Genomic DNA, 11,578 nt, shown 5'->3' with positions numbered 1-11,578 from the left:
ACAATTTAACCCTTAATATGTTCTCACTACTGAGGTGAAAAATTATGTGTGCAACACGAGAGCAAAGTTATTTTACATCTCGTGTTTTTGAGTCCCTCGCTACGCTCAAGATTTCGCTTTCTCGGGACTCAAAATAAACACTCGCAAGAAAAACCAACTTTCCTCTCTTGTTGCACAATAGTACATTTACGTATGTATGTCATTACTTCACGAGTACCGAGATATCTTGGCACGAGCCGTAGGCGAGTGTCAAGACTCGGAACGAGTGAAGAATAACATTTCCGCACGTGTATCGAACGACGTTTTTTAATACAGTTGCGAAAAAATAAGAAAAACAACAAGTAAGGAATTCGAAACATTATTTTATATTATTAATTCTGTGACATCATTGACATTGACATTTTTTTTTTTTTTTTTTAACATTTATGGCCGATATTGACATTATGAAGAGGTGTTTTTTTGCTTTTATTCGACCAGAATGGATTTTGTTATTATTATTGAACCCACTTCAATGAAAGTTTTTTTTTCAAATGCATGTTCTATAAGACAGAAACAATTGTAAATATAAAACATTGTACTATTATTACCTAAATATCGTTATTTACGATTATTTGTGTATCTTATATTTATAAAAACAATATCGAATGTTGCCTTTGGAAACTTAAAGCAGAAAGAAAAAAATGCCTCTTCTTTGACAGGCGTTCCTTTCCATTCAGACAACTTATTAAGAACGGTTTTAAAACGAAACTTAAAACATTCTTGCAGTAAGAAAAAGCGCCTCTTCTTTGACAGGTGTTCCGTTCCATTAAAAAATAAACGTGTTATAATACTTATAATGATGAAGAGGTAAGTAATAAAATATGAAATATGCATATTTTTCGTATTCTTACATTAACAGTAGGTTTTTATGTTGATTACGACGTTTAAAGGAAACTAATATTAACACTCATCAATAAGTAGTCATGAATTGGAACAAGTATAAATTTAAAAAAATTGGAAAAGTAAAAAAGCACTAGTTCGCGAAAACCAACTTTCCGCACGCTAAACAGCCACGAAAAGTAGCACTTTTTGAGCAACTGTATTAAAAATAACTATTTAATTATCAATAAACATTTTCCATTTAATAGTAGACATCTAGCGTCAGGTAGGGGAATGCTACTCGACAATAGATATCGCGACGAACGTTGTCTGATGCTCAACGATTTTCAGCTAATATTATAACCGGATTAACCGGAACTCTATTTTCAACTCCTGCTTATAATATTAGTTGTAAATTGTTGAGCAAAGCAAGGGAATGCATACTTCTTTTCATGAATCGGATATTTTATTTAGTTTCGATCAGTGGTACATAATGATAACGAGACCGCCAAATATTTGGATGCCAAAAAATCAATAATAAAATAAACAAATGGGTTTTTAATGGAATTTTATTGTATACTTAAATTACGCAGACAAGACGCAAACGCCTCCGACGTCCTTGATCTTCTTTTCTGCCGTTTTCGAGAAGAACTTCGCCTTGACGATCACTGGCTGCTTGGGGAGCTTGCCTTTGCCGAGCAGCTTGTAGTAACCCTGTAACAAAAATAGGACACGTCGGTTACGTCACTGAATATTTAAGACTGTATACCTCAGATCATAGAAGATACTAGATATCCGACGGAGGCGTGCCGCGTGTCGCCGCAATATGGCCAGGTCGGCTATACTCTGCCCGCCGTAAGACAGTCGCAATTTAACTCTGATAGAAAAATGTGCGCGTCAATTTTATTACTTAAAATGCCGATTTGTAGCGTTGTTTCTGGTAGAAATAGGAGTGAATTCAAAAATTAAGGATTTAAGTAAGAAGTTTATATACCACATGAAAGTATTTTTTTTACATATCGTTCAATAAAACCAAATATTTTAACAAATAAATCCAGTGACTATGACTTGGCAGCGACTTCAAACATATTATCAGTTGGTAACGCATATACTTAAAAACCATACAAGTGCGAGTCGGACTACTACCGAGGGTTCCGTACTTTTTAGTATCTGTTGTTATATCGGCAACAGAAATACATTTATCAGGGTTCATGAGTTACAGCCTGGTGACAGACAGACAAACAGACGGACAGCGGAGTCTTAGTAATAGGGTCCCGTTTTTTACTTTTGGGTACGGAACCCTAAAAACGGATAATATCTTATTTTATCCTTTTTGAAGGCGAGTTTCTTTATTTTGTAAAAAGTTTTTATTAAAATTCTTAGTTTTAAGGCATTGTTGAAAGCTTATAAGCGACGCGTGTCTCATGAATGAGAAACATAATCATGCTTAACACTAAAATCGAAATCATAATATTCCTGTCACAACACTAAATCCATCCCCGCCCCGCCACTGACCCAATACCTCAACCTTACAGCACATCAACCCCTGATCACTGAACCCCTCGACCCTGAACCACCAACCCTTCCACCGCCATTCCCCGACCCCACAACCCCAGGCCCCTTATCTCCTAATCCTAACCCCTGATCCCTCAACTTCCAACCACTCAGTCCCAAGATACAATAGAAATATTCTTGATGTTGAGTCTGTCTAAGCCAACTTTGCAACAACTTAAACTGAACATTTACATAGATATTTGACATAAATTATGACATGCCACTTTGTCATTGCAAATGCCATGCAGTTATATTTTTTTCGGTTAGCTTAGCGAAGCTTTAGTCCACTTCTAGTGATGTACTTACAGCCTTAACTATGTTGATGACGGGCACCTTGCCGTCAGTGGCATTGGCGTACTTGAGACGGGACTGCTCCGACACCAGGGTCCACAGCTTGTCCAGGTTAAGGACGGGGCAGAAGATCTTGTTCCGTCTAAGATGGTAGTTCCTCATGCCCAACTGGAAATGGTCATAAGTGTATGTTAGAATTACTGTCTGCCTATTTATTTGTCTTGATTGAGAAAGTTATGTATGGAGTAAAATTGTGGGCATTTGTATTACCAATATATAGTATAACCAAAGAGGGATATAATAAGATAGAGCGGTACTGTCATAGTAAATTTTGTAACCACAGAAAATTCACTGCCATCTATCGATACACTTTAAAACTAAAAATGAAGATGTATAAAAATACGATAAAATGTATTTATATAAGGATAAATGATTTGTTATATTTGCATTAATTATTTTTATATGATTTTGACCCATGTTCTTTAACTGATACGCGTTAAAATTGTTAAATAAAAAACGAAACCGTCAACACCCTCTATACGAGAGTAGGCCAAAGGTAGTGGCGCCATCTGATTGAGAATAAAATTTTCGTGATTTTCGAGGCATGTTTTTTCCTTAGACTGTATCCATCTATTACGGAGTTATATCTATCTTTGGTATAACTAAGGTCTGTTTTTTTATTCCGTAGACTAAAATGACGTTTCATGTGTAAGACATGACATTTCTTAGTACCACATGAAATGTCATTTTAGTCTACGGAATAAAAAAACAGAATATAATATACAAGGATAAAAAAACAAATTTTAACTGTATATGGAGGGTGTTCCATAAGTGCACTGTCACAGTGACACTGGAGATAGACCAGGCCAATAGGACCCAAACCAACTTAACATGACCCCAGTAAATGTGGCATGGTTTTTTAAGTTTCCGTTATCTTAATTAACTATTCATGATGCCATACACATAAAAAAACTAACTTCGAGACCTTTCCGAGTGCACACTGGCACTAACAATGTTAAAGTTTTGAACGGTTAGTTTCACTAGACTCACCCGTGAACATGATGCATGTAACTGCGGCGAAATATCGGGAGCTCACAAATAATACTGTAGTGTATTGAAATATGAGGGTACCCCTACAAAACCAGTCTGGATTTGTCAGGTACGTAAGCACATGTGCTCTCCCGAATTTCGGTGATAATATCGCGATATAATAGTGGCGACGAGGCAAATCGGAGTAAAAGCGTGTATTAGACTGTGTTAGTGACTTTTTGTGAAGTTGTAAGTGCAAAGTGCAAAAAAATGGGTATTAAATTTGGTGAATTTGATATGGGTCATGGCTGCTGGGAAAACTACATTACAAGGTTTGAATTCTGTTTAAGTGCAAATGATATTGTGGATGACGTCAAGAAGAAGGCGAATTTGTTGGCGGTGTGTGGCTCTCAACTATTTGACTTAATAGTTTCTTTGTCATCTCCGATAAGTATAGGGGACATAACCTATAAACAAATTTTGATATTTTTGAAGGCTCATTTCCACCCCACACCTAATGAGATTGTAGAATCTTTTAAGTTTCACTCAAGAAATCAAGAAGAGGGGGAGAAGGTTAGAGATTATGTGGCAAATTTAAGGAAAATGAGTATTCATTGCAATTTTACAGACTTAGACCGAACTTTACGAGATCGGTTGGTATGTGGTATTAGGAGCAAAGAGGTTCAAAGGAAATTGTTACAATGTGAGAAGCTGACATTTACTCAAGCAACTGAGATAGCATTTTCACATGAGAGTGCCACATTTGATTCCAGTATTATTGTAGTGCCAGGACCATCTAAACCAAATGTGGAGGTAGATGAACCCATGGAAGTAAACAAAATCACTAACAAAAAGGTTGACAAACAGAATAAACCATGCTTCAGGTGTGGTAGGCAACACAGAGGAGAGTGCAGATTCCGTTGGAGTAGATGTAATGCGTGTGGCAGAACTGGCCACATTGAGGCAGTCTGTCTTACAAAAAATAAACAGGATGATGGACATAAATCAAATTGTAATGGATTATATGCAAATGTAAACAATGTTAGAGAAAATAAAGTTGACCCCATTATGGTAAAGGTGTCAATTGAGGGGTCTATTATTGACATGGAAGTTGATACGGGATGTGCATTTACTCTAATTTCTGAAGTGACAGCCAGACTCATTTGGAAAGGGAAATTACCTGTATTAGAGGAAGATGATATTGCATTGACTACATGGACAGATAGCCAATTAAGAATATTGGGGAAAATTCAAGTGCAAGCTTCTTTTAAGGGTTTACAAAATAATCTTATAATGTATATAGCCAGAGGTAACGGACCCAGCCTCTTAGGGCGAAATTGGTTTCAGCCATTCGGAATACGGGTTCAAGGAGTCATGCATCTGAAAATAAACAGCGAGGAAATTAAAGGGCTCCTACAGACATATAGCGATGTTTTTCAGGAAGGTTTGGGAAAGTATAAAGGCCCATTAGTGAAGATTACACCGAGAGAAGGAGCGGTGCCCAAGTTTTTGAAAAGTAGACCCATTCCTTTTGCTTTGAGGGAAAGAGTAATTAAGGAAATAGACAGACTAGTAGAGGAAGGAGTTTTGGAGCCAATTGCACACTCCGAGTGGGCTACCCCTATAGTACCAGTTCTGAAACCGAATGGTAATGTAAGGCTTTGTGGTGACTATAGGTCTACAGTAAATATGGTGACCGACACTGATACATATCCTCTGCCTACTCTAGATGAGGCTTTCACAGCCATACAGGGTGGCACGATTTTCAGCAAAATTGATTTGGAAAGGGCATACACTCAAGTTAGTGTGGACGAGGCAACAGCACAGCTATTAACAATAAATACACCGAAAGGCCTTTATAAAATGAAACGTCTAGCTTTTGGGGTTAAAGCGTGTCCAGGCATCTTTCAAAGACTAATGTCTTCCTTGCTTACAGGAATAAGGGGGATAGCTGTGTTACTAGATGATATTGTTATAAGTGGCACAGATGTTGCTGAGCATAACTCCAGGTTAGAAATGGTCTTAAAGAAATTACAAGAAGCTGGCCTAAGGGTAAACAAGGAAAAGTGTAATTTTGCAGTAAGAAGTGTGAAATTTTTAGGATTCCTCATTGATGAATGTGGTATACATCCTTGTGAAGATAAAATACATGCAATTGAGGGTACACCGGCCCCAAGTAATGTAAAAGAGCTCCAAGCTTTCTTAGGATTGCTTAATTTTTATGATCGGTTTTTACCACACAAAGCTAATATTGCTGAACCGCTGTATAAGTTGTTAAATAAAGATGTGAAATGGCAGTGGACTATACAGCATCAGAAGGCATTTGAAAAGTTGCGCAAGATGTTGTCGAGTACTGACACTCTAGTCCATTACGATGTGAATAAAGAGATAAGGATGTCTTGTGATGCGTCACAATTTGGCTTGGGCGCTGTTTTGGAACACGTGATGAAAGATGGATCTGTCAGACCGGTTATGTTTGCTTCAAGGACCATGAATGTTCATGAGAGGAATTATGGTCAGATAGACAAAGAGGCAGCAGCTATAGTATTTGGTCTTAAGAAATTCCACCAGTTTATTAGTGGCCGGAAGATTACGATCAGAACCGATCATAAACCGTTATTGGGGTTGTTTGAACCTAAAAAACCCATTCCTAATGTCATATCTCCGAGAATGCTTCGCTGGGCCTTGCTGTTGAACTCCTATGATTACTCCATACAATATGTGGAAGGTAAAAAACTAGGAAACGCTGATGCTTTAAGCAGGTGGCCGTCCCGTGACCAGTCGTCGGAAGAAGAATACTTAGGAGTCCTGCTTATAGAAGAAACTCCGACAGACCTGGAACTGTCAGCAAATGAAGTGGCTAAACTAACAGTTAAAGATAATACACTGAGCAAAATATTATACTGGATTCGGAACGGGTGGCCTAGCAAAGTGGATGTAGAATATAAAGTGTACTGGCAGAAACGAAATGAGATGTCAGAGTATAAAAATTGTGTTTTGTGGGGTAATCGGGTAATTATACCAGTCAAAATGAGACCATATATCCTACAAGAATTACACTCCAATCATGACGGAATAGTAATAACAAAAGCCTTAGCCCGAAGTTATTTTTGGTGGCCGGCCATAGACAAAGAAATTGAGAATTTGGTTAAAAGATGCGAAACCTGTGCTGAAAACAGGAATATGCCTTCCCAAGTGAGCCATAAGTGGATAAGACCGGAGAAGGCTTGGTCACGGTTGCATGTTGATTATGCGGGCCCATTTCAAGGTAAAACATTTCTCATACTGATCGATGCTTATTCAAAATGGCCTGAAGTTAAGATTGTTCCGGATATGAGTTCATTGACATTAATAAATGTATTAAGGGATATATTTGCAGAACAAGGGTTACCAGACACCTTGGTCAGTGATAATGGCAGAAGTTTTATTTCAGATCACTTTAAAGAATTCCTATCAACAAATGGGATAAGACAAGTGTTGACACCACCTTACCATCCGGCGTCTAATGGACAGGCCGAGAGGACGGTTCAAACAGTTAAAAATAAATTGAGGAAACAGTCGACACTCCCATGGCACGTTAAATTACCTACAATACTTTATGGGTTACGTACTACACCAAATAGTACTAGCGACAAATCACCGGCGGAACTTTTGAATAATAGACGTTTCAGAACAAAGTTTGACCACTTAAATCCTCTCACTTTTAAGAATCAAGAGAAAGTGGAAGTATGCGAGGAGAATGAAAACACTGAAGTACGTTCATTTCAAACGGGACAGACAGTGTATTTCCGGAATTACAGTTCAGGACCACGCTGGTTGAAAGGAGTCATAGAGAAGAGACAAGGCATTTGTAGGTATATAATAAGATGGAATGGGAAGCTGATGAAAAGACATATTAATCAGATACAAGGTCATGGGGGAGAGGCGAGAGATATCCGCCAGAATACATCGGAAGATACTGGTCGTGAAGTTTTACAGGACACGGAGGTGAATAAAACATGTGAAGATAGTGATGAGGATGAGGATATTAATGTAAAAGTAAATGCTACTCCACCGGCCTCACAGTGGGCTGATGTCATAGGGTTTCTGGGCCTCAGGATTATACGTTTAACCAGAGCCAACAACGCATACCGCCAACCAACAAACGAACAAGATCACCTTCATCACCACAAAACATGGAAGCCAAGAGATTAGCCCTAGATGCCTATGAGAGTCTGTCAGAGTCTGATTATGAACAGACTGAAGATTCAAACCAAGACTTGTAGACGATGAACGATGATAGTTTTAGTATAAATATATATGATAGAGTGTAAGGACCTTGTAACAGACAATTGAATAGTATTAGTGAATTACCAATGAACAGTGAAACTTAGTGTTAGTGAACTATCAGTGATTAGTGAAAGTTAGTTTTAGTGAACTATCTCGAGGGGAAGGCATGTAGTGTATTGAAATATGAGGGTACCCCTACAAAACCAGTCTGGATTTGTCAGGTACGTAAGCACATGTGCTCTCCCGAATTTCGGTGATAATATCGCGATATAATAAATACAAAAGGTAATCACGGTCTATATCCCGGTCAATATAAGTCTAACAATGTTAAAAACGGTCAAAATTCATGAAAAACCTTAATTTGGCAATAACTTGAAAATCGTGCCACTTTTATGGGGTCATGTTAAGTTGGTTTGGGTCCTCTTGGCCTGGTTTACCTCCAGTGTCACTGTGACGTGTCACTTAAGGGACAACCTGTAGATCTGCTTTCCTATAAAACACCCACTTCCATAACTAAACATGAAATTAATGCAATTATTTTGTTTACACAAATTACATTTAAATATATCTGATAAAAATGTACATCACACAGGTGTATGATGTGGACAACTGGTGATTTGCAAGCAAGTTAGCAAGGCGAGCAGACACCAATGTTAACAGTTCTGTTTAGGGACTGCATAATCGCATCTGATCTGACATTTTCACAAATAAAACAAATAAATTGAACTTTAATTAGTCATTTTACAGTTATTTATAAGAGAACAGATTATAAAATTTAGATCAACATGAAAAAATATTGTGAATCTATAGCTTTAATAACAAATTGGTTGATAGATTTAAACCAAGATAACTGTAACGATTTTGACAGCACAGACTGTGCAAGTGTTATTTATACGTCATCATTTCATAGAAGTTTGACGTTTAACATAACACTTGCAGTCTGCATGGGCTATCTTGGTCTAACTATCTTAAGAAATGATTTACCTTGCCGAAGTATCCAGGGTGGTACTTGTCCATGTTGATTCTGTGGTGGTGCTCGCCACCGGCATTACCGCGACCTCCAGGGTGCTTGCGGTGTTTACCTAGAATGTGGAAATGTTAACATAATTATTATAAAAAAAATACTAATAACCAACAAAAAAAGCGGTATTATGAGGTTATCTTAGTCGAACACCTTAATGTGTAATAAGTTCTAAATGAGAAGAAATACTCACCAATACGACCATGGCCATGGCTCACGTGTCCTCTCAACTTCCTAGTCCTCTTTTTGGAGGTGGCCTGCAGAATAAATCGTAGGTTATGATACAACTTCACTATAGAAACAAAATAATCATTACAGCACCACAATATCCATTTTTTACACGATATGCACCATTTAAATAAAATACTCTTAACACGATTTCATTGATAAAATTTGATAAAACATTGGGAAATAAACACCAACCATATTTTCGGCTTCAACGTCAAATTCACAAAAGAAAAAGAATGGATGATATTCCAATTTGACATATGTCAAATTTTGGAGTTGCCAGGAATAAAATTGAACAGTGACATTGAAGTCAAAGGACTGCCTCATTTCAAACATAGACAGAGAGAATCATACTATCTTTGTCTTACACTAGTACTAGCACCCAAAAGAAAAGGATGAGTATAGTTTTTTTGTTCTTATTTACTGACAATTTGGTTTGACCCTCAGAATAATATTCTGAGGGTCAAACCCTCAGAATAATGACTAAAGCAAAGAAGCCGGGCAAAAATAAAAGCTTGGTAAAAGATATCGTATTCACAACACGCTATTACTTTTTGTCTATGAGTGAGTGAGACAACAATCCGCAAGTTCTTTCGTTTTTTTCAGTATTGTCATAAGATGAACTGAGGGAAATGTCAAATGGTCCTATGTGGTTCTATCATAGACCTAGCATTACATAGACCAGCTATACGCGTGCGCCCGTAAGGGATAGACATAGATGACGTCATAAACGTGGGGATACCATATTGGTAAAAATTACCCCAATATTTGATATCACGTTGGGGCGATTACCCTGGATTGTTAAATAAAATGTCAATGGGCCGACCTTTTTAGGCGTATAAACAATGAAATACCTCCTATAATTCGCGCAGGTGGTACAAAACTAAACATGTTTAGTAAATAAAACGTAAAATAAAATGTATTATGGGTTCTAATTTAAAGAAATCACAAATCGCAATCACACCAATTAATGTACACCACATTTAATCTTCACAACATTTGTTTATTTATTTTTTGGAATTAGAAGTACGAAAAAACTTCGAGGTCAAAATTACCCATAAAATTATGATATTTTCATCTGGTATCCCTAACATGATTGTTATGCAGCTAAATTAAGAAGAAGTTTAAAAATGGCTGACCTCAGACTCCTACCTACCTACGTAATTTGGGCGGATAATTTTACAAATAATGTTTTGTTAATTTGCGTAAATAATTGTGATATTTTTATTGAAATCCTTTGATTCTACATTGCTTTGAGTGTAACGTAATTTTACGATGTTATTCTCACAAATTGCGTTAAGAGGAAGGTGTAAAATACCGTACTTACGTGTGAAAGGTTATGATCTCATATTTTTGCTCAGAGCGGCTATTTATTACGATTATAGAACAATTCACCAGTATTTTATCAAAGTTCAAGCATTCAAAATGCTAACCATCACTATATTTCATAAGAGAAAGCACAATTTCATACAAAACAACGATAATTGAACAAGCAACGAACAAACATGACATGTCACGTACTTATTTGTTTGCCACAACCTCGGTTGTGGCAGCGGTGGAAAAGTGAAACTATGACAAGGACAAACAATAACAGCGCTTTCTCTGCTACTCCTACTGAAAGATACATAAGACTATCCCGTTCGGTCATTTTCCCCCACCCCTCATGACCGATCCAGTTATACTAGATTCATGGGTTCTATAATATAATCCAGCCAAATAAAATATATGTTCGTTATTTCACAGGTAGGTGTCAACTGTAACAACTTGACATAGTCGTAGTATTTTAGTTGAAATATTTCGGGAATTTCAGCGGTCATCTTAGTTTATTTTAATTATATTGTTGATATTCCTGAAGTTTTTATTTGTAATGGTTTGAAGTTCCCTTTGTGATAATGTCTTGTGTGATCGAGGGCTGTAAATCGCATACAGGAAGAAAAGAAAATACGCACGAACCGATAACCTTTAATCGGTAAGTTTTGTTCAGTTTTGAAGAAATTAATTTATAGGACCTGACCCTAAACATAGAAATCGATATGTTGTTTATGTAATTATTACTTGCATTCAAGTCTATATAGATTTTTGCATATATTTTCGAACTTTTCTGCTAAGTATGAAAGGTTATATTTTTGGCATAGTGATGTATCGACCTCAGATCAATAACCTATCGACATTTACAGCTTTCTTATAGTTTGGCCCAGGACTGTCTCATTTTAATTGATGAGTACAGTCAAGGGCATAAATATATATACATTCCCAAAGTCTCAAAAATATGTGTACGCTCAGACAATAAAATCCGTGTTCACATATTTTTAAGCCATTTGTCTGGAT

At 37.0% G+C, this 11,578-nt stretch overlaps 1 protein-coding gene across 2 annotated transcripts; it reads right to left on the bottom strand.

Moving 5' to 3' along the window:
- Positions 1–1,413: 1,413 nt before the first annotated feature.
- LOC134741429 (large ribosomal subunit protein uL15) lies at positions 1,414–9,536 on the bottom strand. 2 transcript variants are annotated; one of them, XM_063674202.1, is made up of 5 exons: positions 9,446–9,536; positions 9,216–9,279; positions 8,986–9,083; positions 2,719–2,871; positions 1,414–1,572 (listed from the first exon to the last, which is right to left on the bottom strand). In XM_063674202.1, exons 1-5 carry the CDS (start codon positions 9,446–9,448, stop codon positions 1,444–1,446), a joined length of 447 nt encoding a protein of 148 aa, XP_063530272.1. In that variant the 5' UTR covers positions 9,449–9,536; the 3' UTR covers positions 1,414–1,443. The 2 variants fall into 2 exon arrangements, with proteins under 2 accessions (XP_063530272.1, XP_063530273.1); XM_063674203.1 differs by lacking the exon at positions 9,446–9,536 and adding an exon at positions 9,374–9,397.
- Positions 9,537–11,578: the final 2,042 nt, after the last annotated feature.

The sequence above is a fragment of the Cydia strobilella genome, chromosome 5 (genome assembly GCF_947568885.1).
Source record: "Cydia strobilella chromosome 5, ilCydStro3.1, whole genome shotgun sequence".
Lineage (NCBI taxonomy): Eukaryota > Metazoa > Arthropoda > Insecta > Lepidoptera > Tortricidae > Cydia > Cydia strobilella.
The sequence above is the reverse complement of the archived record's forward strand: the minus strand, read 5'-3'. Positions and strand labels throughout refer to the sequence as shown.